This window comes from Ambystoma mexicanum, chromosome 9 (genome assembly GCF_040938575.1).
Source record: "Ambystoma mexicanum isolate Mex_15411 chromosome 9, UKY_AmexF1_1, whole genome shotgun sequence".
Lineage (NCBI taxonomy): Eukaryota > Metazoa > Chordata > Amphibia > Caudata > Ambystomatidae > Ambystoma > Ambystoma mexicanum.
Window position 1 is genome coordinate 881,785,149 of NC_090931.1, and position 27,645 is coordinate 881,812,793.

General features: G+C 48.7%; 1 protein-coding gene across 4 annotated transcripts in view; it reads right to left on the minus strand.

Annotated features, from left to right (window-relative positions):
* Positions 1–27,645, minus strand: part of AGAP1 (ArfGAP with GTPase domain, ankyrin repeat and PH domain 1) — a 1,778,872-nt gene that overhangs the window by 961,907 nt on the left and 789,320 nt on the right. For all 4 annotated transcript variants that reach the window (XM_069615994.1, XM_069615993.1, XM_069615991.1 and 1 more), the window contains exons 4-6: positions 20,758–20,843; positions 14,955–15,096; positions 13,367–13,501 (exon numbers count right to left, since the gene is read on the minus strand). In XM_069615994.1, the coding sequence (XP_069472095.1) occupies positions 13,367–13,501; positions 14,955–15,096; positions 20,758–20,843 (363 nt within the window). The remainder of the gene's footprint in view (positions 1–13,366; positions 13,502–14,954; positions 15,097–20,757; positions 20,844–27,645) is intronic.

A 27,645-nucleotide genomic window follows, 5' to 3' on the forward strand; every position in this document is an offset into this window, starting at 1 on the left:
TGAGCAACTGTTGGAAAGAAATGTGCCCAATTCGCAGGTTGAAAGATTCTCTCTCATTAATTCCAAGACTGATCGTATGAGAACATTGGGTAATAACACGCATTATTTAAACATCAAGAGAAGAATAGACATAGCATGGAGCAAACTCAGCATTACAATGTTTTTGAAAGGCGTCCTTCCATTCCTACCTGAGGAAGTGGTGAAATGTCACGAAAGCCCACAAATAAGCAAAATAAATGACTGTTCGCCTAATTAAGGTATTGACTTGTTTTCTGTTACATCAAATCAACACTATTCAACCCTTGCTAAACACATTACAAGCAACCTGAACTTCATACATCTCCAATAAAATGCAGAATTGGGTGCAGGGGCCGCAATACTTTTGGAGGGTTAACTGGTACCACAAACGAGCAAAGCAAAGTTTCCACACTTCCAAACTCATTTATTGCATGATCTCCCTAAAGGTATCGTCAAAACAACGCAACATACAGAATGACCACAAGGGGGAACCAACAGCCAAGCTTTGCCCGTTTTGAGAGCTCACGATTTTATTAATTTCACACAGGTCTATAGCGTCCTTTAAAACATGGCATTTCGGTGCCAAACAGCTGCCCCCGAACCACACCAGCGGTCCGAGGATTCCCACTGCAGGGTGCAGTGAACATAGCTCCAGTGGCTGTAGGGGACAGAAAGGAGAAAGCAAAGGGAACACAACACACTCATTGGAGAAGTGCACACTATCATCACAGAAGGGATAACTAGGCCGCCACAGGAAATATGCACAGAGCAGTAGCAACAAAAGCGCCTCCAGACTGAATATCGTATATTTGGATATACTGACAATTAAAATAATGCACAAACCGTTGAGCGAGAACAATCTGTTAACCCGCACAGGGCTGTATTGTTGGTGACCACGTTTTATATGCATCTTGTACATTCAATTAGCATTTTAACAAAAAAAGATAACTTACTGTTTTGGTTCACCACATACTAATCAGAGATTACTTCTGAGATGCCGCATTCTGAAGGCCTGCACCACACAATGCAACGCCATGCTGCACACCTAGCACCCACGCAGCTCGCCTGACAAGCTAGTTACTTCAAATAAAGGGGTCCTTCATCAGCGCTGACGTGGATGCACCTCCAGCATTTTAGGAAAATGTTTGAAGACGTGTCTGTCATCCAAGCAATCTGTTATGGCATCTACGGAAGGCAGCACAGAAGAAGAAAAAAAAAAAACTACTACACAGGCAGCGTGCCCCTCGAAGGTGCTACAGTATTGAGAGTTCACTGCAAGTGTCACAGCAGCTTGGGGACCACTGCAAGACCAAAGTATTGCAGCTGAAGCCTCTTCACCACGAAGCAAGGAGTGACCGAGATGTGCAAACTGGACCCTACGCCCTTCTGAACTCGTGACTTTTGGCCATTTCCCTCCCCTGCCTCCTCCGTTAAGGATCTGGGGGTTAAAATCTCCTCTTCTCTCTTTATGTGCGACCAGGTTGCTTTGGTTTGTAAATCTGGCTATTTTAAACTTAAAATCTACAGAACGTTTTCCTGTTTATTCCTGTGCAATTTCAGGCACTCTTGGTGGCCGCTCTTGTACATCAGCAATATTAATTACTGCAATGCACTAGATTTTGCTCAACCTGTGTATCTCATGCACCGTCTGAAGCTCCTTCAGAATGCTGCGGCCAGGTCTGTTATTCGCCCCCGACCCTGGTTTTTGGTGCACATATGTTGTCTCCTCTTTGATAGCTTCACTGGCTCCCAGTGGAGAAACGTGTCCTTTTCAAGCCACTCTGCATTGTACACAGAGCTTTCTATAAAACGTGGCGCAGAAGATTTGCAGACTAAATTCCCCCCTTATGTTCCCTTGAGACCACTTTGATCACAATCTGCCTTCCTGGTCCAAATTCCTCGGGTCAGACTTTCCATTATGGGTAGCCACGCTTTTTCAGTTGCTGCGGCCAGGGTTTGGAATTCTCTTCCCCTGTTCCTGCGTTCCACCCCGATCATCTTCCTTTTTGTTCTTTTGCCCGTCCTGCTTGGTGAGTGCCATGATGCTTTAGGGTGAATGTTTGCTATATGAGTTCAAACAACACGTGCTTTGACAGGACCAGGACGGAATCTGCAGGGACGGACCAACATATAAAAACACAGCGGAATGACAAGCTGTCTAATATACACCCAGGGCCAGCCTCACACATGGTCCAGAACAGCAATCCTCTTTATATGTAAAGGACGGAACTCTGCTCAATATACGCACCAGACAAACATCAAGCAAAAGGCTACAAGTTGCCAAATAAATGCACTTGACCCGTTTCATACAAAGTAGAACGATAATCTGCTCTAAAGAAGGGAACTGGCGAACATCCAGACCACTGACCGTAAAACAACATCTAACTAACAGCCAATGCCCACCACATCCAGCAACAGCAACTGAAATGCCACCTGGCGTGAACCCGTGCAGGCCAGACCCAAAATACCGTACATCTCTTGTGAGCAATCTACATATCGCCACAAACACTCACGGAGTTGGCGAAGAGAAATTGGCAGGAAAGGCACAAACAGTGGAGAATACAGACACCAAGGAATCCTTAAAGGCTCACCTGGACTGTGATCACCAGAGGGAAAATAAAAGTCTGGGAACACCAATAGCAGGAGAACAATACACTGCTTAAACACTTATGTGTGGAATTGCATAGCCATAAAACAAGCCTCCAATACTCCTTTCCTCACAAAATAGCTGCAAGCTATGGCAAAAGACCAGGAGACTTATTAACCTAATGACCAAACATGCAACCCACTACACCTGTTTAACGAGGAAGCAACACTGCCAGAATTCTGAGCAGCCTCAAGTCATCAAGATTGCAGCACGGATAAACAGCAGCCTAATCAATGTTCGCCCCATATCGCAAGAGAGCAGAGATGAACAAGTTACTTTCTTACCTGGTAACGTTCTTTCGATGGGATGGTCCGACGACGTATTCCATATCTATGACATGTAATCACCACAGCTGTGCTGCTTCGGAAACTTTTTCGGCGTCTGCGTCCTGCGTCGATGACGTCGATACGCCGTCGTCGAGGACCTCCTCCGACGTCCGACGTCATCCGATGTGATAAGTAGGACGCACGACGCCCATAGCCTCAGTTGTAGTTTTTTTCCCCCCAGAACGTGTGACATAAGTCAACTGCCAGTCAGACACAAAGCCTTGCGGAACGTAAGCTGCAATCGCAAAAGAAATTCTGCAGCGGGGAAGGCCGGGCGGGAGCGATATGGAATACGTCGTCGGACCATCCCATCGAAAGAACGTTACCAGGTAAGAAAGTAACTTGTTCTTCGAGGGGATTGGGTCCTCCGACGTATTCCATATCTATGACAGACTCCCAAAGCAGTACCAAAGCAAGGAGGAGGGAAAGAATTTAGAATCAAAATGTAGAATAGCCAATCAAATAGCAGAGCAAAGGACCGCCTTGCCAAAGGCCAGATCCTGTGCCCGGATGGAATCAAGGGAATAGTGATGTACAAATGTATGTACTGAAGCCCAGGTGGCTGCATCACAGATGTTGCGAATAGGAACACCCCTCTGCAGGGCAGTAGACGCAGCCATACCCCTGGTAGAATGGGCCCGCAAGCCAGCCGGTGGGTCCTTACCCGCCAAACGGTAGCACTCCGAGATGGCCAAAACAATCCAGCGAGACAAAGTCTGTTTCGTCACAGCTTGCCCCAAACGCTTTCCAGCGTAACCAATAAAGAGTTGATCATCCACTCTGACCCGGGACATGCGTGAAACATAAAAGCTTAAAGCTCTCCTAGGATCAAGCCTATGGAGCCTCTCCTCTTCCTTACCAGGATGCGGAGGAGGATAGAATGCCGGAAGAACAACCTTCTGGGCCAAATGAAATTCCGTCACTACCTTCGGAAGAAAAGAAGGACGAACTCTAAGGACAACCCTGTCCTTGTGAAATACAGTGAAGGGAGGCTTAACTGAAAGTGTCTGTAACTCACTCACTCTGCGAGCGGAAGTAACCGCAACTAAAAACACAGTTTTCAGAGTTAACAGCCTCAAAGGGCAAGAATGTAAAGGCTCAAACGGAGCACCCATAAGAAACTTAAAACCCAAGTTTAAATCCCAACCGGGCACCAGGAAAGGTGACGGAGGGAACACATTAGTGAGCCCTTTCAGGAACTGTGAAATCAAAGGGATTTTAAAGTAAGAACACTCTTCAGACGAGCGCTTAAAGATGGACAGCGCCGCCAGGTAACCCTTAACGGTACCCACTTGCAAGCCCCTGTGGGCCAAAGAAAGTAAAAAGGACAGAACCATGGGGATGTCACATGCAAAAGGATCCACATTCTGAACTCTGCACCAGTCGCAGAACTTACGCCAACGGCAACGGTACAGAGACTTTGTTGCCGGCCTTCGGGCCGAAAGCAACACCTCCATCACGTCCTCAGGGAGGTCCCAATCCTTATACCTCAACCTTTCAGAAGCCAAGCGTGAAGGTTGAGGGATCTGACCTCTGGATGGAGAACCTGACCCCCCTCCCGTGAGAGCAGATCGTCTCGGTAGGGAAGACGACGTGGAGGGCAGACGGATAAGTCGAGAAGGTCCGGGTACCACGTCCTCCGAGCCCACGCCGGGGCAATGAGGATCATCCGGGAACCGAACTTCCGTAACCTCTGCAGCACTTGCGGGATGACGGGGACTGGAGGAAACGCGTACAGCAGCGGGAATGACCACTCCACCACGAACGCGTCTCCTAAGGCTCCTTCTGGAGGAAATTCCCGCGAGCAAAACCTTTCGCACTTCCGGTTGACACTGGAGGCGAAGAGATCCACTTGAGGGGTCCCCCAAAGGGCGAAGATCTCCAGGAGAATCTCCTGAGCCAACTCCCACTCGTGAGAGATTGCGCTCTGCCTGCTCAGAGCGTCCGCCGTCACGTTTTCGGCTCCGGCCAGATGAACTGCCGAGATCGAAACTTCCTGCTGGATGGCCCAGAACTCGAGCTGCATCGCCTCTCTGCACAGAGGAAGTGACCCTGCCCCCCCCTTTTTGTTGAGGTAGTGCATGGCCACTGTGTTGTCCGTCAGGATCAGGACATTCTTCCCTCGCACAGACGGCAGAAAAGCCTTCAGGGCTAGCCTGACGGCCCTCAGCTCCAACAGATTGATATGGAGTCTGGACTCCGACGGAGACCAACGACCGCTGACTGTCAGCCCGTTGGCATGAGCTCCCCATCCCGTGAGGGATGCATCCGTCACGACCGTCACCTCCGGCCAGGGAAGCCAAAATGGAGCCCCCTTCATCAAGTTGCCTTCGACGGCCCACCACAGAAGGTCCCGGGCGACCGAGGACGGCACCTGAATCGAGTCCGACATCCTGCCGGAGGACTGCGACCATTGCGTCTTGAGTGCCCACTGCAAAGATCTCATCCGCAGGCGAGCCTCTGGCACCAGAAGAATGCAGGATGCCATGAGGCCGAGCAACCTCAAGAACTCGAACGCTGGGAGCGTCTGGGCATGCTGAAACTTGTGCACCATCTGCTGAATGTGATGAGCCCTCACCTGGGGAGGAAAACACTGCCCCAGGGAAGTGTCGAGCACTGCTCCGATGTACTGGAGCCGCTGTGTTGGTGTCAAATGGGACTTCTTTAAATTGAGGGAGAAGCCCAGCCTGTGAAGGGAGCGACAGGCGATCGATAGATGATCCAGGACTTGCTCGGGAGAGCTCCCCCTGATCAACCAATCGTCCAGGTAGGGGTAGACGTGAATCCCCCCTTGCCTGAGATGCGCTGCCACCACCACCATGAGCTTGGTGAAAACCCTCGGGGCGGAGGACAATCCGAACGGCAGGACCCGAAACTGAAAGTGCGAGTCGCCAACCGCGAACCTCAGGTACTTCTTGTGCTTGGGATGGATCGGCACATGGAAGTAAGCATCCTTGAGGTCGAGTGACACCAACCAGTCCTGAAGCTGAAGGGCCTGGAGGACTTGAGAGAGAGTAACCATCTTGAACTTGTCCTTCCTGAGGAGTTTGTTCAAACCGCGCAAGTCCATGATGGGTCTCAATCCCCCGTCTTTCTTCGAAACCAAAAAATAAGGGGAATACCATCCCTTGTTCCTCTCCGCTACAGGCACCAGTTCTATGGCGCCTTTCTCCAGCAGGGCTTGAATTTCCTGCGCAAGGAGCGGATCCGGACTCTGCAAAGAGAGGTTCCCCGGTGGATTGTCGCGAGGCCTGTGCCGAAAAGGAAGACAGTAGCCGTGGGTTATGATCTCCAGAACCCACACATCTGAAGTAATGGCTTGCCACTCTACAAGATGCTGCGCCAGCCTTCCCCCAACCGGCGAACCATGGGACATGGCCTCACGACTGAGTGGGAGCGGCTGCGGCGTTACCTGAGGGCAAAGAGGCAACTGCCCGAGCGGCCTTGGCACCACGGGTACCCTGTCGTCCACCTCTGGTACCCCTGCGTTGGCCTCTTTGACTGCCAGCTCCTCTCGCTTTACTGAAGGATGAGTAATAGCGAGAGGAACCACCCCTCCACTGCTGTCCCCTAGGACGAAAAGGCGGAGGTTGGCGAACTGCAGCGCCCAACGACTTCGCTGCAGCTTTTGAGGTCTGCAACCTCTCAAGGCTCTCGTCAGCCTTGCTGCCAAAAAGGTTTTCACCATCAAAGGGCATGTTGAGGAGCCGGGACTGCACATCAGGAGCAAACCCCGACTTCCGCAACCACGCAAACCTGCGTATCACGGTGCTCGCCGCCATGGACCTACTGACGCATTCAGCCAAGTCCAGACCCGACTGAACGGACTCACACATGGCATCCTTACCATCCTGGACCATAGAAAGGAAACCATCCCGTTCATCCCCTTCGGGAATACGTTCAGCCGCTAACGCAACACAGTTCCACAGAGTGTGTGTGAAACGTGACAAGGCACAAATGGAGTTGGCCGCCTGAAGCGCCATACCACCAGAAGAAAACACTTTCTTCGCCCAGCCATCAAAACGTTTGTCGTCCCTATCAGGAGGGATGGTAAGGTACGACGCCTGCTTTGCCGGGGCGGTGGCCGCCTGCACCACCAAACTTTCCGGAGTGGGGTGCCTGGTCAAGTAGCAGGGGTCGCTACTGGCTGGACGGTATTTACGCGACAAGGATCTGCCCACCGCCGGGAGACTCTCCGGAGCAGTCCAAGCCGCCGCCACCCTTCTCTGTAAAGCCATATGGAACGGCAGTACCAGGTCAGTTGGGGGACCAACATCAAGGATGTCCGTCAGATCATCCTGCACAAACTCCCCTGGGGGAGCAGACCATCCCAGATACTCAGACACCCTAGCCTTAAGGCACCGGTACGAGGAATCGGCATGGGAGCCAGGCTCAGGCCTACAAAATTCCACCTCCGGAGAGGTGTCCAGTCCACTGGCATCATGCAGTGACTGCCTCAAATCGTCAAACTGACTATGGCCCGAGACAATTTCATCTGGCACCTGACTAGGAACCAGGCCATCAGAATCCTCATCCGCCTCCGAAATATATTCCAGGTGGCGAAAAGGCACCCGAGAGTGCTTGCTCTTAACCAGAGCCTTCCTAGGGGGCACACCCGTGACACGGGGCACCTCCGACACGAAAGGCGTCGATGGCGTTGAGCGAATCGGCGCCGACGCCGAGAAAACCGGCAACGGCGCCGAGAGGATCGGCGTCGACGTCGAGGAAATCGGCGTCGACGTCGAGGAAATCGGCGTCGACGTCAGATGCAGCGCCTCCAGTATCGGCGGCGTCGACACAGCCCTCGAGGCCGGAGCCCCGAGCGTGTCCCTCAACGACCTGATCGTCGACGGCCTCGACGACGTCCTCGAAGCCGGAGCCTCGAGAAAGCCTGTCGACGCCCTCGACGCCTCAGACGTCGATGTCTTCCTCGAAGACTTCACAGGAGCACACGGTCTCGAACGGGTACGGCGAGAACGAGCCTCCTTGTCCGAACGGGACCGCTCCCGTGACTCGTGCCGACCACTCTTGCGAGCGGCGTCTCTCGACCTCACACGGCCGACCCCACTCGGGGGCGCGGACGGCTGAGTACCCTGCGACTCAAGAATCGCCAACATTTTCTTCCCGAAGGAAGCCCATTCCTCCGGCGTCGCACGGCTGGTGGGGTAACCGACGTGCCGTGCAGAATCCTCGGAAGAGGACCTGGAAGTCGACCGGTGACGGCGCTTCCGAGAATGCCTCGAAGAGGCTGAGGAGTGGCGAGACCCACTCCTAGAAGAAGACCGACGAGACTTCCGACGATGACGCGGAGAGTCACCCCTCGAATCATCCGTCGAAAGCCCCGCCGACTTCGACTTCCGGGGCTTGGACACCCGACCTACCGACAACTTCTTCTTACGTTCGCGTAAGGCCTTGGACGTGAGCGACTGGCAGTCGATACAGTCATCCGTGTCGTGGGCCTCCCCGAGGCACCAGAGGCAGGCGTCGTGCGAGTCAGTCACCGACATCTTGGACCCACACTCCCCGCACTTCTTAAAGCCCGGACGCGGGGTTGAAGACGAAGTGGAAGACATCGCCGAAGGAAATTCACAAACGAACAGGTTCGAAGAACCAGAAAGAACAGAACTCCAAAGAGTCGAGGCTTAGAACCGAGAAACACGAAGCAACACGTTCGTGGAAAAAACGGAACTGAGGCTATGGGCGTCGTGCGTCCTACTTATCACATCGGATGACGTCCTCGACGACGGCGTATCGACGTCATCGACGCAGACGCCGAAAAAGTTTCCGAAGCAGCACAGCTGTGGTGATTACATATCATAGATATGGAATACGTCGGAGGACCCAATCCCCTCGAAGCACGAGTTTCTTGCCAATGAAGCAAAGGACATACAATTCATAAAGTAAACTGCGATCCGACAAATACAAGATAACAGCGCACAAATTCACCCCCTGCAAATTTAAACTCATTAAAGTCCATCGGATAGGAAGGACGAAGAATAGTCGTGGCTCACAGAGAACACCTCAAGAGCCTGAGTTTGGAACACACAGACTTCCCAGATTGCGAATGACTACTGCTTCATATTGCACTGAACCACCACATCTACCTATCTTTTACACAGCTGTACAGTCAACCTCCCTGCAACATTCACAGAACAGCCATCTGACATGGTAAAAACTCATGGTACAATTCTAGCACCTAACCATACTCCGAGACATCAATATTTGGTTTTAACAAAGATGCCATTCCATATTGCTGAGCTCATACATAGCCAGTTTCAACAGCAAACACATGTCAAAAAGATATACATACTGAAGGCCACACACTGGACGCCGCTTTCTTTCACAGAAGTTTGATATCATCCTCGCAGCCCAATCTCACTGCAATGGAGCGGCCACATCTCACGATACCTTCCAGCATCAACACACCAATAAATACATTCCCCATAGATAAAGGCCAAACAACCACGACCAGGTCTCGCTGGCGAACACCAAGTCTGGAAGAACTGGAAAAACATATTGAAGACAAGCCAAATCAGTCACTGCACCATCAGAATTGAGACAAAAAACAGACTCCAGAATGAGACAATAGAGGGATTGGATATCCTTTTACCAATAAACAGCTTCACTGTCTTGTGGAAGAAAAGACCAAAAAACCCCACCAAGATAGTTTCCTCCCCATCTACATAACCTGAACACATGGAACAAATACTAGAAAATAAGATAAGGAAATATAGGCACCAGAAAGACAAGGCAGCACAAAGACATTCGCCACTACAACTCTGAAATTCTAAAAGTCAAGAAACTACACTACACCATCACCGAGGCCTCTCACCCAATTAAAGAACCCTTATAATAAAACATTGTTTTAAAGTAGTAACGAAATAAAATATTGTGCACCGTGCAATACAACACCACTCTCCATGCAAACACTGATAACGCCACCTATCACTTTATTTTAAATGTGTAAATAATACAGTAGACAATAAGCACAGCCCTGAGGAATGGAGCCAAGATTGAAGTCCCTGTTAATGACAACCAAGCCAAGCATCCCAGATGACCATATGCTAACCAAGTACTCAAGCAGATGCCTTAAGACTGACAAATAAGAAAACTGGTTCCTCAGCACACCCTTGCCTCTGGAGAAACCCCAAGTACAATACTATCAAACTGCTCAATTCCTCACAATTCACAAGAAGAGTACCAAAAGTCTTCGAGAGCTTATGCGAAAGCGCTACTAAAAAAAGAGCAGGCAACCCAAAATAAACTACCAAATACGGTCTGGTCTTCTCAAATATAGCACACCCTGCTCAACAACTACACAGTTGAACCTAATAACCTTCAAGTTTCAAACAACCCAAGAAATGCACTCATTTCCATCTGAGATTAACTCAAAATATCAAAAGACAAACCCACCACCTCTGCCCTTTTATTCCTGGACGTCTCTCTCCACCGCCTGTGGCACAATCAGCCACAGAACACTAATAGAAAGACAGGAGAAACAGGGCTCCATAAAACAGACATACAATGAATGAGATCCATTCCAATTCCCAGAAATCACTTGGCTACCACTATTCGGCTCACACCCATTGAAAATCTCCATAAACCCCCCAAACCCCCTCCATAAACCCTTTTACCCCGCCTTTTCAATATCTACATGGCTCCACTAATGAATATCATCAAAAGATACAGACTCGCCTGTTGTAATTGCGTTGAAGACACTGTAGTCCTCTTTAATTGATCGGGAAAGAAAGCAGTAGCAGCAAAAATCAGCAACTGTTTCTGCACAAGAGGGCACGTGGAGGGTGGCCAAGAGCCTGAAGCTCAATCCTAATGATAATCTGGTATTAGGTCAAGATACGTTTTCAAAAAAGCAACAACCAAAAAAAAACATTTAGAAAGACCGCTGTCTGATCACACAGAGTGGTCTTTCTAAATCGAACTGTCAGCCCATGTGACAAGCACGAGTGCGCGCAGAGGCCGACAGGCAGGCAGGCCAGGACCTGTAAGCGCCCATGAAGGAGAACGGGTAAGTCGATACGTGCATGTATGTGTTGGGTGTTCCTGTTTGTGTGTGTGCGTTTTGGTGGGGGGGTTTGGGGAGGGGGCGGCAGGGGCCAAGGGCGGGGTCAGGGTGTGAACCCCCCAGTTTTGGAGAAAAACCGGGAAAAGGGTTGGAGATTGGGGGGGGCAAACAAATGTCATTTTTTAAAAAACTTTTCTGAGCCGCCTAAAATCAGCCAAAAAATAAAAATCAGTCCTTTGGTTAGGGGATCTACAAAAATTGAAATAATGAAATAGAAGCGATAATCTCGTCAAATCCAGCAACCAAGGCAACAATTCCATGGCCACTGGACTGGGAGTGGGGAATTGCCTTACACATCTACAGTGATCAAGAAACTCCTCATACTAATGTGAAACCGCCTCACACTTCTTCTACACGCTCAGACAGTTTATGTCCTACCTCACCTTGCCACAGATCGCTATCCACCAAATCCCTAGCTCTATCGAGAATCGATAACTTCACATCATCTCATGGGGTATTCCAAAACACCCTACGAGGAGGATACAACAATTGCAAAGCAAATCGGCTAGACTACATGTCAGGCCGGATTGGAGAGAAATGGTAACTGGTCAAGGAAAGAGTAGTCATCTTTATACCACTTTGCATGGGCCACATGGGCCTACACAGTCAAAGAGCAAAGTTAATCAAATCCAAAATCTCATAAAAGCAATCAGCCAACCAAGAAACATTGAGGAACAACCTACGAATCGAAAGCGGGCTGTAACCAAGAGAAAGACACAGAGGCTCTTCTTTACTATGGTGGATAAACTTTGCAACATGCTGCCGAGGGAAACCTGCATTACCAGCCCCTTAAACTCCAGAAAAATGAATGATGGAGAAGCGAACCAGCCAATTGTAAAGGAAACAAAACCATTGACACTCATACTCACGACATGTCACAAACCCAGAGGGAATGTGACACTAGATCCCAATGCTCCCTTGAAAACCATGATGTGAAACATGAAGAAATCCTGCTGATGAGTACCCAAAGAACGACACGAGGCCACCACAGACAAAGCCCAAATGACGGGGAACAAACTTTGACAGAAAATCACACCAGCTCCCGTCACAGAGCACCCCCTACCGGGAAAGCAATGCAGGGCCCACACCCGCCCAGTAGAGACAAACAAAACGTACCCAAAACCCACTTCCACAACAATACCAATACCGGCACTGTGACTTCTAAAACGAGAGTCACACCTCAACACAAAAACACAGGATGTGTTGTGATCCCTAGCTGATAATCCTTAAATTCTGCATCAAGCTCCTCATATGCATACTTAACTTAGCTACTTGCACACAGCTATTTATAGTCCCAACCCCCGACAAATCTCAAATTGATACAAGCTTCATACAACAAGGAATGGAACGAGATGGCAACAACCAGGCGCACTGGAGCAGATGCAAGGAGCGCAACAAGGTGTAAAAGTGGTACAAGTATAAAAAGAAGAAAAAAGGGAATGTGTGGTAATGAAACCCAGGAAAGTGGGGGAGGAGGTGCAGAGTGGGGCTAGTGTGTGAGGGAATGTGGATAAGGGTAGGCCTTATGGACCTACTGTTGGAAGTCTTCCTTGGTCCAAATGGACTCGTTGGAACGCGGCTGGTATGGGGGCATACATTTCTCAAAGATTACCAACAATCATGCTTAGAGCTCCTCACAATTAAAATGTAAACCTTTCCCAGAAGTGTATAAGACCTAGAACAAACACCTAGGCCACACATCTGAAGTCGTCAATAGCCATTGGCGAGTGATAATTCTCACGTCAAGAAATAATGTATCATGCGTATAAATGCAGGTCATGCAAATTACCCTGCCACACCTCATCTTCCATATAAGCACTGAGCACCACTGGGCGTGAGAAGGTATGATGGTAAGAAACAGGTATGGCTAATTTATGTTTGGATGGGGGACATTTTTCAGCATGTTTCCTTGTACGTTTCATAAATAGGCTTTTCCACCCAATCAACAGGACTGGCCAAAAAAATAAAAGTATAGTGCAAAAGACGGTAAAAATGACCGGTATTTTAATCATAAATTCTGAAAAGTTAATCGTCTCACTTTAATCACATGACAAGTAGCGAACTATCCTTAAGAAGCTGCCGGTCAATGGGCCAGGTTTCCCTCTTTTACATTCTCAAAGAATAGATTTACTTTCTGGCTGTCAATGCATCTCGGATGTATGCTGCTTCAGTTATTCTTTCACTGATCCAACTCTCTGCATGCACAGCCTCCACAAGCCACCAAGGTAACTATTTTAGCACCGTGTCTCCTAGCGGGGTGGGGGGGGCGGGAGTCAGCATCGGGGCTCTTACCATCCTGAAAGACTCGCTCCACATTCAGGCCATATGTTGCACAGGTCTCATAGTAAGTGCAGCGCTTTAAGTCGTTGGACATCTTCCTGGCTCGACCATCATCGATCACCCGTGGATTACTGGAGCTGATGGCATCTGCAAGAGGCAAAAGAGATGAGCAGGGAATGAGCAATTCACTTCAGTCTGAACCCACTCCATTCAGAGAGAAGCACCACTCCTACCACCGTTCCTCAAATGCATAGGTCGCATAGCTCTGGCTCAACAAAGAGGGGTTCCTACTTTGAACCCCTCAGAAAACCAAAAGTGATGGACATCTAGAATCCTTCAGGCCCTTGTTTGTAAACCCAGCATTGCACTATTACTGTAGGCATGAGAGTCATACTACTGCTGCACTGACACTGTTCTGCCACATAGTGCTATATGCTATTGCTAGTGCAGTTGTAGCGGACGAGCAGTGCTAAGTGTAAGGGGGATTGGGGTGTAAATCGGCACCATTGTGCACCATTTATTGGCAAATTTTGACCCTAAGCAGAGTATGCCACTATTGTTGTAAACACCTCGGCCCAGATGCTGGAGTATCTGCTGTGCTTGTAGGTTGTGTAAGAGAGGGGCGAAAGCAGGGGCTGATCGGGGTCTACACCTGCGAGGATGGGATGGTACTAAAGCTGGGGAGGAAGCGAAGGAAGCACTGCTTGAAGGAGGACACATGGGGCTCACTCGTGGTGTGCTATACACGCTCTTAGTGAGGAGTAGCTAAATTGCACTGTTTTACACTTTGCAGTGATGGAAGCAGGGGAAGATGCATAAAACTGCTCCTTATTTCAGAATGAGGGTCCGTCCTCTAATAAACGTTCCACTTTCTTTCCTTCAAAATTGTAACACCTAAACCGGAATGAACTAGCCAAGAAAAGCTACCCCAGGGGTACAAAGCACTTTCTGCCAGTCACACTACAGTTCGTTAGGAAAATAGGGCGCTAGTGATACTTCTTTGCAGGAGTGTGCTGAAAGGGGGGTTCCGTAGGTGTGATGCAAAGGGTAAATAGACACCCAGCTGTCAAAGTGGCCCAAAAGAATTATTTGAGCTACTTTGTGTTGCAACACGAACACTACAAAACTATTTTACTTTGTTTCCAGCATAAGATCACATATAAAAAATGGGCCTGTGCCAATGCCTACTATAGGGAGTGTGTTAGTAACCTATGGCAGAGATAAGTTCTCCTTAACATTAACGTAGAAACGTTGTACATTCTTTGAAATAGGTGTCCTAATGACTTGAAGGAGAACAATTGTAGGAGACCCCACTGTTTTTTCGGCATCTCCAGGAAGGAAACGAGAAGCCCTGTGTCCAGCATGGCTACATGGCTAGGATTCGTTGCATGCAGATGTGCAAGTAAGCCGTGTCAGCAACATTAGAATTAACACTACTGGAGGGACCGCATTTCTGTAGTCATTACCACTCAGCAAAAATCAACTCTCAAAATATCTATCTACATACACCCTCAAAAACAAAGCATTCTCTGCCCTAGAGACCAATCCTATCTCCCGATCTAGGTCCTGGAGACCGGCGGTGGTATCACATGGCACTTACCCTGCGTTCCTACGAGGACGGTGGGGATCTCGCTTGTATTGCGGTAATTGACCATCCGGCTGTAGTAGTGATAGACGGTCTGGAAGCTGTTCTCATCCTCCAAGCTGAAGACGAATATGACTGCATCCACCCACATGGCGAACTTCAGCACCGCAAAAGAAAAACAACAACAGGTTATGCTCAGCACAGGCCGACGCTGCCTTGTGGTGGAAGAAACTACCGGAGGGCACGAGCGGAGGGGCGGGGGGGGGGGGCGGTGGGACGAAACAGGAAGGTCTCATTATGGGGAAGCCCACGGCAGAAGATGACTTTATTTTGCGGGAAGCTGAAGGCGTTGCTTTGGGGGAGCATGAGGGGGTGCTATTACGGTGAAGCAGACAGTGGTAATATGGGGAACTAAGAAGGTGGTTTACCTTGGGTGAAGAAAATGTTATTGTGGGGGAAGAAAAAGGTGTTAATATGTGGAAAGCAGAATATGTTATTTATTGGGAAGGCAGATTGTGCTATGGGGGGAAATCATGGGTGCCATTGTAGGGAAGCAGAAACTGTGATGGGGGAGGTAGAAAGCATGGCCATCATGGGGCGGTGGAAGGCATGGTCATGGGGGAAGCACGTGCCGATATGGCGTGATAGCATCATTTTTGTGCAGCAAGTCGGATGTTATTCGGGAGAAGCAACTATAATGCAGAAGAAGCAGAGGGCGTGATTATGGGGCTGCGGTGTAATTAGGAGGGAAGCATGGCTGTTATCATGGGGGAAGGCGATCGTATAGTCAAATCAGGGGATGTTTTATGAGCAAAGCCAAAATATGATGGGTTAATAGCGCTATTATGGGAGAAATGTATAGTGTGCTGTTATGGTGGAAAGAAGAAAGTGCTATTGTGGGGCATAGCAGACAAGGCAAGTGGAGGTGAGCAGACTACAGTTATTGCTCTCATCTGATACTTGCCACTAACTTGATCACCTTTTTTTCTCATGCACCAAAAGAGATTACATAAAAATACATCATGACACTGAAATGTAAACAGTGCGTCAGCAGAGGGCCTTAAGCAATGTTTCTCTATCCACATTCCTCAATGGTTAGTGCATCCCTTCGCCAACATTTCACCTGCACACTCCTTAATCCACATTACAGGCAGCACCAGGAACAGTTTAGTTTTAACACGTTTTGTGATTTGACATGTGACATTACAGAACGTAATGTCATGTTAAAAACAAAGCATTACCACTGTTATGCACCCACTGCTTCTACTTGGGCCCATAATTTGGTTGTGCGCCGATAAAGAATACAACACATAGACCCCCATCCCTCCAAGCTCTACTGCTACAATAATAATTAAATTGGATTAAAGTAAAACTTCATCCAAGCTACAGGCTCTTTAGAAACTATGGGACAGAATACTGGTCGGCTGCTTTAGCAGCGATGTCACTTAGAGTGCTAGAGTTTTTTGTGTGTAGGGTGCCCCTCATTCAAAATTCAAGCTCCTCCACTTCACTGACATCTGTTACCCTAGAGAATCTTTTTTGTTGACACTTTTACTAGGAAATACTGTGAATGAGAAAGAAGATAGCAAGGGACCAACTTAATTGTGTGCTGCTGATGCCAAGGGGAGTCAGGTCACTGAAAACAATAACTTTGCAGCTGGCAGTTAGATAGGTGCTTACACGCCGGCGCTAGGCGTGAGCAGCATGTGCGGCTGCAATTGGGCTTGCGCTTGCTAGGGCCTCGTGCCGAGGATGCAGATGCAGCGTGGGCTGTGTGCTCAGCGTACCTAAGCTCGCTGCAGTGCACTCTGAGCACACGGGCAGCACACGCTGCAGCCTGCATGATGACAGGTAAATTTAAAGCGACTACCTCTACGTTTGGCTCCCTTTTGTTTCTTCTGGTGTCAACCTCCTGCTGCTAATCTGGAGAAACAAACTCCCTCACAGAGGCACAATAGGCGCCAGGAGCCTCTTAAACACTGCTGATCACTGTTTTTCTTATAACAGAGTGATTAAAGTGGGTGCAATTTACTATTGATATGATATGGCATTTATAACGTGCTTATACACAAGTGTTTCAAGGTGTGACGCGGCAACGGAGGGGGAACAGAGGGAAGAGCGAGAACTATCTTACTAGGCCAGGTGACATTGAGATTGCGCAGGGGAAGGGGGAAATGGGAAAAGGGTGGGGCGAAGACGCGGTGCAGTACATGGGAACGACAGTAAAATAAACAGAATAAATGAGCAATAAGTAAAGTGCGGCCAGCTGGTGGCAAGTGCTGGTAGGGGGCTGTAGGGATACAAAAAACAGTCCCAAAGTGCGGGGGATGCCAGGGTAACAGTGCAGGGGTGCAACTGGCAGGGGAGGAGACCTAGGCCCGAGATCAGAGCGTAGCCAGGTGACCAGTGCAGTTTCAGTCAGGAGTTCAGCAAGGGAGAGAAGGAGAGAAAGCAGAAGCAAAGAGGAAGGACTTGAGGTGCTTCCGGAATAGGAGATGGTTCTCCTCACGTTTCAGAGAGGCAGTGAGGCTGTTCCAGAGGGAGTCCCCAGCCGAAGAAAGATCTGCCACCAACTCGCTGCTTGGAGACGAGACTGAACCTGAGCGAGTTGGAGGCGGATGAGCGAAGAGCTCGAGAAGGAAGATATTTAGGAAGAGAGAGTTGGAGGTATTGAGGGCCCCAGGACCCAAAAGGCCATGTGGACAATGCAGAGGGCCTTGAACTTAATCCTCGCAGCCACACGGAGCCAGTGCAGAGATTTCAGTCCTGGAGAGATACGATCCCTGGGCTTGAGGCCAAGGACCAGTCTCACAGTCCTGTTGTGGATGAGTTGCAGAGAGTAGAAGCAGGCAGATTTAGAAAGAGGCTGTTGCAGTAGTCCAGCCTAAAGAGAACTAGAGCTCTGGAGACAGTGAGCTTCTGTGGGAAGGAGAGGGAAGGAAGAATACCTCTGGGGAGGTGCAGCTGGTAGTGTCTTCTTAGAGACATCAGTGAAGTGAGGAGAGAAGGAGTGTGTGGAGTCGAAGATGACCAAGGTTTTTATCCTCACAGGTGGCAGCAGGAAGAGGGCCAAGAGGGGCCGGCCAAAGAGTGACAGGAAAGGAGGGAGCAGGTGTGCAGAAGAGGATAATCTGGGTCTTACTGGCATTAAGGCAGAGATCATTGGTGGCACACCACTTCTGGATAGCAGATAGACAGTCAGAGGTGAGCGAAAGGAGAAGAAGTGGCAGAAGGGAGCCTGAAAATGAGTTGAGCGTCATCAGCATAGCACTGAAAGTTGGGGCAGAGCGCGGCAATGCTGTGGGCAAGAAGTGTCAGGTATTGGTTGAACAGCCAGGGAGAGAGGTTAGACCCCTGGGGAACACCACAGGTAGAAATAGAGAAGAGGATGGACCCAAGTTGGACCTTGGCGGGTCAATCAGAGACGAAAGAGATCAGCCAAGCCAGGGCCTGATCGGTGATACCCAGGTTAACACAGAGACGGTTGAGCAGGATGGCATGGTTGACTGTGTCAAAGGCAGAAGAGAGATCAAGTAATATGAGGACACAGGGGGTGTTGGAATCGAGGTTGGAGAGCCGGTCTTCATTGATGTTCAGGAGAACAGTTTGTGCTTCTAGCAGCTCTGAAGCCAGACGGATGGTCATGGAGACAACCAACAGATTCAGTGTGGAGAGTAAGGTGGGAGATGGCCAGCCTTTCCAGGGGTTTGCCCAGTAACGGAGTGATGGAGATTGGGCGATAATTAGCTGGGTAGGAGGGGTCGGTAGTCGGTTTCTGAAGAAGAGGGTGCACAAAGGAGTGCTTCGGGGGGAAGGGATGACACAAGTGACGGAGTGGTTGCAGAAGTCAGCCAGCGGAGGGGGGTCAAGGTGTCAATGTGGTTCTTGATGGTTTTGGAGGAACAGGGGTGGACCCGTTTTGACAAGACTTTCATAGATCAGACTTGTATAGAAATCTTGTCTGGGGAGAACAAGGGAAAGGCAAAGAAGGAGGGAGGAGAGGCGGGCAAAGAAGGGCCAGGGGAAGAGCAAGGAATAGAGGGGACAGGGGGTGAGGAAGAGAGAGAGGACAGGATGGCTTTGTTTTAGAGATGAAATGAGAAGTCAGGGCCGTGCAGAGGGCCTGGAGGGGACAGGAGAGGTAGAGACTGCAGCAGGATTGGCCAGCTCCTTGCAGATTTAAAAAAGTTTGGCCGAGTTGTTCGATGCCGCAGAGACGCAGACTTTGATGTAGGCTCTCTCCTTGGTGCGGACAGAGCCGGTATTGCCTTTGGAGCAGGCGACAGGCCAGTTTGTCAGAGGATGTGCCGGAAGCACACCATTTCCTCTCAGCCACCCTGCACATGTGTTTAAGCGTGGCGAGGTCGAAGTCGTACCAGGAGTTGCACTTGGAATTGGGCTTCAAGCGAATCCTCATGACAGGGGCAAGAACATTGTGAGTATCGGATATAGCAGAGTGGAGTATGGAGAGGGCTGTCTCAGGGTGTATGTCAGTCAAATGTGGTGAGGAAGTGGCAGCGAAAGCCTCAACTGACGCACGCTTCATGGGTCGGATAACCGAGAAGGTAGGTTGCAGTGCTGGAATTGGCTTGGCCTGAGGGGTGGAGAGAGTGAGCAGGGAGGAAAGGAGAAAGCGATCACTCAAGGAGAGTGGCGTGGTGAGAGGGATAAAAAGGGGAAGGTCTGTAGAGATCAGAACATCAAGAGTGTTCCCTGCAGAGTGAGTCAGGGCAGAAGGGAGGATAGAGAGTCGCAGAGGTCGCGAAAGAGTCCAGAGGAAGGACAGGAAGCATCCAGGTGGATGTTGAAGTCTCCAAGAAGGAAGAATTGAGTGGTGGAGACCAGGAGGGAAGAGGAGAGATCCGCCCACTCAGAGACACCTATTTAAGAGACCATTGTGTTAAGAACTGCAAAGGGGCATTTTTATTTAGAAATCACATGCAAAGCGGCAGTTAGCTGCCTAAAATCTGCGCCTTTCTCCAGCACAATTAAACATACCACACAAAACTGTTAGCTATTTGCCTCATTTCCACGTGTTTATATTTACGAAGCCAAAAAGCATTTAAGTAGAATGAAACATTTTCCTCACATTATATATGAAGCATGCAAGTGAGCCATGATTATTTACCAAGGATGTGACAAGAGGTTGTCATCCTAGAGACTGGAGGGTAGATGTTCTCTGGTTCTGGCCCTGGACTGATTTTCAGGGCACAAGTCGATACATGTGGGTGGACAGTGTTTACCAACTTTTTCTTTTTAACGGGTAGACGCAACCCTGGTTCTGTGTTTTTGAGGCCAGCATTAAAAAGGTTTTCTTGATCAAGTGTTCAGCTACTAGGATTACACACCAGGTTGTCATGGGTATTAAGCGCGTTATAAATAACATATCAGATCATATCATGTTCCCAATACAGACGCTTACTCACACGAACACATAAAAGTGCCATTAAAGCGCACGTCTCATGTTTGGATTTTGTTTTCTTTGGAATATTTCATTATACATGGTTGGGCACCTTTTCTACTTTGCTAGGGCAGTTATTGCAAATTTACTACTCAGAATATATATATATTTTTTGGCACCATGTTTTCGCAGCTGCCTACATACGTAGTGGTCATTATCTTGTGATGTCACTTTGTGTGATGTTATGAAATGCAAATTAAGGGGCCCACACTTAATTTGCTGCACTAAGCCCCGCAAATCCGAGGACCGGCCCTGGGTGCTTAATTGCACACCAGAATTTCAACACGCCTCCTCTATCCACCCCCAAACCCCAAAGTGAAGGCGTGGCAGCCTTGGCTCTTCAGATGCAATACTCACCTGTGCCTCGGGAGGGCCTCCTTCATCTCTGATCAGAAGTAGGTAGCTTTGTCCATCTACTACAATCTCCTTCTTGAATCTGCCTCCTGTTACACAAAGAAGTGAGTCAGGGCAAAGAAACAGTTCTGGCAAATACACGCAAGAACACAGAACGCGGGGCTTCGCTGGAGGAATAGGTTACAGGAATTACAGCCCAAAATCCCTTCCCAGAGCACAAAGTGCAGTGTCTGTCCTACTCTGCTACCTGGGCAAAGACTGCTGACAGGCAGCACCCTTCCCCCTTCCCCACCAAGCGAGTGCGCTTTCGGAAGGCCAGTACAAACATTTCTTGTAACACAGTCTAAACCTGCTACAAAGGGCTTGTGAATCATTGTGTTGTTGTAGGAACACACACATTCAGGGTTATCCACTTTTCGCCAGGAGCACTATAGTTCATCCCTTGCCTCGGGGAATCCGAGACCAGTCCTACCATCAAATGAGAACAGACATCACGGGACGATCATACACATAGGAGAGTACACGAAAACGCTGCATGCGTCATCACCGTTGTGCTCGCTAGGCTATGCAGAATGCGGACATTCCTCCATAGAGATCGTCAGAGGGCCAAAGTCCATCAGCTAGGGTGCCCTATGCTGAATAAGAGGCCACCTAGTACAAAAAGAAATGCACGAGTGTCGCCATAAGGACCTCAGTTTTCTTGTACTCGAGGACGAGGGCAATTTGCTGCACTGATCATCTATGCTTTACTTCCCCCCCCCCATGGGGACAGATGCGTCTGACTGGTGATTTTTTGCAGATCCCAGACTGCCGCACGGCTGCTGCACTATCTCTCCAACAACCAGACACCCTCCAGACGGATCAGGCCGCGGCTACAACAGCTTCCTGATAGTGGACTTGCTGTTTTCCAGTAACCCATAACCATTTTGGGCATTACAACCAGCACAGACATTATAAGCTGTTCAATCCGCTGTGGACTCACGCGCCGCCACTACAGAATGAATATCTGACTGTGATGAGCACAGATTGCACTTCAAGTATTGATAACATGAAGTCTATCCAGGAGTACCTCTAACAAAACTTAGAACTCCACCCACCATTAAAAACTTGAACCGTGCAGAGCCACTCGCCAGAGCACGGTAGCACACTTACCGAACCAGCTCTCTCCACAATTCCCCCCCTGTCGTCCTGATGAAGGCCCGTACAAGAGAGGCTAACTCAGTAGCCCACTAGGGCCAAAACACACCTGCGTAGACCTCTCTATTCTTTATGTGCCATGTATGCACACTGTTTCATTTGTTGTTTTATTTATTGTATGAATTGTGTTAACCTCTGTTCTTTATAACAGTAGGTGGTTATGCATGTAATGTCATTTTGTAGCAACAAATTTGAAACCACTTTCTCGAATATGTATTGCTTACAATGAACATGTACGCTGTCCATGTCCAGCCAGAAATAACTTGTTCTAAGTTGTATGTGTGCTCACAGACCAATAGGTCTTTCTTTGAATATAAAAGAATTGTTGAAGAAACAGATATGAATACTATGATATATTAATGAGTCTATGGGGATCTTCATTTAGGCAAGACTTGACCCTTTTCACTTGTGTACTAACTAGAGAGCTCTCCTGGGCAGAATAGGGTCTCAACCAGGAGCCCTTCTATTTTACTATTATACAGTAGTGCCAGAGAGGGAGCACAGGAAGTGCAGTCAAAGAAGGACTTTCTCTTAATAAGCTTGTCAGAAATAAAACTGTACTAACAATTTGCAAAGCACTTGATTTGTGAAGAAGGGCAAGCAAACCACGGTGGAAAGATAGTGCATGTTTTCACCTTTTGGTTGGATGGTGAGAAGCAATGCATGACTGCTCATCACATAGGCAACAGGGGAGTGAAACAGTTTTGCAAGTGTTCCCAGTTTCACTGTGTTCTAAATTTACGTCGACACTTACACTTGACACTACTACAAACCTGCTCCAATGAATATGCTCAATGCCCTCGAACGAGCAAGCCCCGCCCCTGAAGTTCCTCCAGCGAAGGCCCGCTTTTACCAGGGCAAACAGAACACCAAATGCAAACAGCTCTGGACGTTACAGTCTTCCCTCTTGGGCTGAAACAGAGACGAAGGTCGGATGCAATGTCAGGAGATGGGTTGATTTATGGAAGTGGCTGCTCTGTGGTCAGTGCTTACAGAGGGGTGGCGAGTTAAGGGTGGGAGGGTTAATGACAGGTAATGAGAATTGGTGTTGTGAGGCAGTAATTCTATGTGTCCGATTGGTCCCAAGAGAACGCCAGCAGCACCTAAAAGAAAGCATCGTTTTCTCACAGTCCCATCACTAGCCCTTTTCACCCATCGCCTGAAGGCCATTTCTCCCTTCAAAAGTTGTGCCCACACGAGAATACGTGACGACAAGGCAGCACAGACGATTCGGAGGCTTGCGTTCAGCTACAAATAGCTAAATAGCATAAGTACAAGGCCACCTGCTGCACAACCGGCAGCCGTGCAATTCCTACACAGTTGAAGAGCAAGTCATGCCTTTATGCTTGTGGACTTTCTCCCTTCTCAACACTCCGTGAACTGACCTAATTAAGGTACTTAACAGAATGAAAACACGAAACGCTGCCAATCACTGGAGCCCAACCCCACATAGTCAACGACTGCACCAAGAGTGAGCATCAGTGAGCAGTGTTGCTCACCTGAGCCACAATAATGCATCCACTATTCATTTATGTATTCATTTATTTTCATTTATAAAGCACACTATACCCAAAGGCATCAAGGCGCTGTTACAACCATTTGCATAATCTTGGAGCATGTATTCATGAAACTCCTTTCCAGAGCAAATACAGCGGGTTGCACAGTTGCTCCATCAAACTATTCCTTCTGAGTGTGTCAGGGGAGGGGAGGCGAACGAGATGAGAAGGGTCTGAAGTCTACAGTGGATCTCCCTTTCGAGTCACTAAAACCCCAGACATGTGGTAAAGCTGATGGAGGGGGTGTGAGTAGCGTGCCGCTTCATTCCCTGGAGGAGTTCTGGGCGCTCTTCCTCAGTACTTCAGAGATTTCTCAAGTAATTGTCCCGCTCATTCATTATTTGCTATCATTCACCTTAACAGACAGGATTTGCTCACGTGGCCACTTACAGAAGTGAGTGCATGTAACAATGACACTCGGATCAGGGCACTAAGGTGGCAAGGGAGCAATGTATTCTCATTTGATGTGAACTGGTCAAGCGCTTCAACTGCATTTGTTATGGTAAACATTTTCTGCAATTCCTTCCATTCTTTAACCATGAGCCTAACATCAGTAGCTGGAATTCATGCCGGTGAAAGAGCTCTCAAAGCCTGCTTTGTCCCTCTGGCAAAAGGCTGTAGGGAAATATTCAAGTGTTGCTAGGTGCATCAATGCCTCCGACTTCGCCTAGGCAGGTCTAATCATTCAAAATTGGACATCCATTAAATAATCTTTGACAAGAAAATGTCAATGATCTCGATATTAACTCTCCTACCACCCCCTCCGCAAAATAGCCCATGTATGCCTTGCAAGCGACCTCTATGCACTGATACAACAATAGAACAGAAGTTCTAACTATACAGGGTATAACTAGTAAAAACGTCCATGGTGAAACTAGAAGCCCAACTAATGCCGTCTGTCGCTCACAACACAAACACCAGGTTGGGAACCCACAGAGCAGTATACATGCTTCATAAAAGTCAAGGAGAACTAGAAGGAAAATCAGGCAGCGAAGAACATACCAGATACAATTTTCCAGAATAACGCAAAGTCTGTGGTTCATTAAAGACAAAGGAAGCAAGATACAGGAGAGCAAAAGCAACCCCCTTAGTATCCTGAGGTACCGCAGTCACCTCTATTACTGTAACAACACAGTTGGTTCAATGGTAGTTAAATAGCATGTTGGAAAGTATGTTTTGATAGAGTGCCAATGAAAGAAACCCGCAGGGAGCAAAGGGGGAGCAAACAGGTGGCGGAAGGGAAGCTCTCCAAGGGGAAGAAGAAGTTCATGACATCACTGCACCACTCCACCCAAGCAAAAGAGGGAGGAGAAAGTGAGCTGGGGAAAATAAAATTACTCACCGTAGTGACTACCTTACTCATAGTCCATAGTCCCCTTTCCTCCATACTTTTGGGACATTCCGTCCATCGGGACCAGACCGGAGTACTTTGAAGCATCAAAAGGAATTTGTTTTGTCGGGGCCACCACATACAACTGTAGCCCGGCATTCCTGAGCTCCACCCCGTGCATCACCCTTCAGTCCTTTTCCATCGCCAAAGTCAAAGTTCCCTTAGCAAAATAGAGGATACTTATTAGAGGGGACAGCGGGTGGGCATATGGAAGAAAGGGCCCTATGGACTAGGAGTAAGGGAGTCACTACAATGAGTAACTTTGTTAATCTCCTACGTCTTGTCCCCTTTCCTCCATACTTTTGGGAGATTCACAAGCACCGACCAAAGAAAATGGGAGGCTGGAAATTTCCCTTACTGAAACAGGTTCTTAAGAACTGCCTGCCCAAACTGGGCATCAGCCCGGGAGCTCAGGTCAAGACAATAGTGTCTGCAAAAAGCCAAAGGGGAAGCCCACGTAGCAGCCTTGGCTATGGACACCCAAGGGACATATTTCTGGAAGGCAACAGTGGCCGCTTTGCCACGGACCAAATGTGCATGAACGCCCTTTGGGGGCGTAAGGCCTTGCATTGTGTAAGCCTCCGAGAGCATGAAGCAATCCAGCATGAAATGGATGATTTCGAAGCCAGTTTCCCTTTTGGGTCACCAAAAGTAACAAAGAGTTATGAAGAACTAAGTTTGCTTGTTCTGTTGAGGTAAAACTTCAGAGTTCGTCTGACATCTAGGTTATGAAGAACACTTTCTGCATCGGAGACCAGATTCTGAAAGAAAACCGGCAAGAATATAGATTGATTTATGTGGAGCTCCCAGGCAATTTTTGGAAGGATGATTACGAAGCACAACTTTATCCTTGTGGAAAGTTGGGCACGGATGTTTGAGTGCTTGAAACTCACTTATTCTTCTTGAAGATGTTACAGCAATCAAGGAGGAGACTTTCCAAGAAAGGAACTTGAGCTGATTAGTGGCCATAGGTTCAAATGGCTTGTGACACAAAGCAGGGAGGAACACGTTCAGATCCCATCTAGTGAAGGGCTCTGACCAGCGGAAAGCGATCAAGAAGACCTGCGAAGTGCCTCTTGATTACTGGGTTTACCAGTGAAAAACAGCAACTGTCTGTAGACAGATAAGCTGCAATGGCTGATAGATATCTTCTGCATGATAAGGCGTGAATGCCAGAGGCTGCAAGGTCTGATATAAAGGGCAAGACACAGTCAATAGAAGCCAGTCGAGGATCAAGCTGTTTAGCTAGACGCCAATGAAAAAACCGAAGCCATTTACTTTTAAACTGAGCACTCATAGAAGGCTTATATGCCACCTGAATTATGTGCATATTATCCCCTGAAAGATTAAACTGTGCTATGGACCTGAACTCAGGTACCAGGCCGCCAAGATGTAAGGATTGTGGGGAGGGGTGCCACACCTGGTGATTGCTCTGGTGGAGGAGGTCAGGAATCTGTGGCAACCTGCACGGGTTGCATATAGAGAGGTGCTGCAGCTCCAAAAACCAGAATCTGGCTGGCCTCCAAGGAGCTATGAAGAGGAGAGTGCAGTTGGAAATGCTCCCGGGTTTCCAGAGCGACAGATGAATCAATGGAAAAGGCAGGAAAGCATAAGCCTTCATGTTGTCCTGAGGAATCTCAAGGGCATCCCCCACGGAAGATGCTCCCAGACCGTCCCTGGAAGCATAAAGAGGCAGTTTCCTGTTTGTTGCCGGCGCAAAGAGGACCACCGTTGGAGAACCTCATTGCTGGATAATCTTGGTAGGAACATCGCTGTTCATCTCCCACTCTTAACTCGCCACAGACTGGTGGCTCAGGGAATCTGCCGCAACATTGATCTGTGCTGGACTGCCCAATTCCAAATCTGGATAGCAAGATCCACCAGAGGAGGGGAGCCGGTGCCCCGCTGCTTGTTTATGTAGAACATTGTTACAGAATTGTCAGTGCAAATTTGCACCACTATGTTGTTGATAGAGGGCTGGAAAGTTTTTAATGCTAGAAAAACTACCAGGAGTTCTAGGTAATTGATATGAGACATTCTGTCCTGGGGCGTCCACAGATCTGAATACCTCGAGGTGACTCGGCATCGCCCCCACCCCATCCTAGGAGGGAGGAGTCTGTAGCAAAAAACCATAACCGGTGAGCAGGGCACCTACAAGGAGGTTCCCACAGAAAGGATGCTGGCAGATGCCCACCATTGAAGATTTGCCATCAAGGAGATGGGATCGGAATCATTTTGGAGTCCTGGCCCACAGCCTGGGACTGGGACCAGCAGTCCCTAAGAGCAAGCTGGGTGAGTCTCATCTTTAGTCTCGCAAGGGGTAGGGCTAACATGCATGAAGAAAATCAAGCCCAGGAGTCTCTGGAACCACCAGGCCGACATGTGGGAGGATTCGAAGGAAAAGCTGGCACATGGCCAATAAATCCGCAACTCTGTCCTCCGTTAGGAAAACTCTGGCACTGACAGTATCCCAACGGAAACCTAGAAAATTCAGGTATTGAGCAACTGTCAAAGACTATTTCTGCCAGTTCACCAACAGCCCCAGTTGGAACAAGAGCTGGAGGATTGACTGAGGATTAGCCATTGTAGACTGTGGGCAAGGACTCCGCAGAAGCCAATCGTACAAATATGGATATACATGAACTCCCTGCAGTCTGAGTAATGCTGCGATGACTGCCATCATCTTCGTAAAGAGACGCGCTGCCAAGATGAGACCAAATGGCAGCAGACGATGCTGGAAATGTTCCG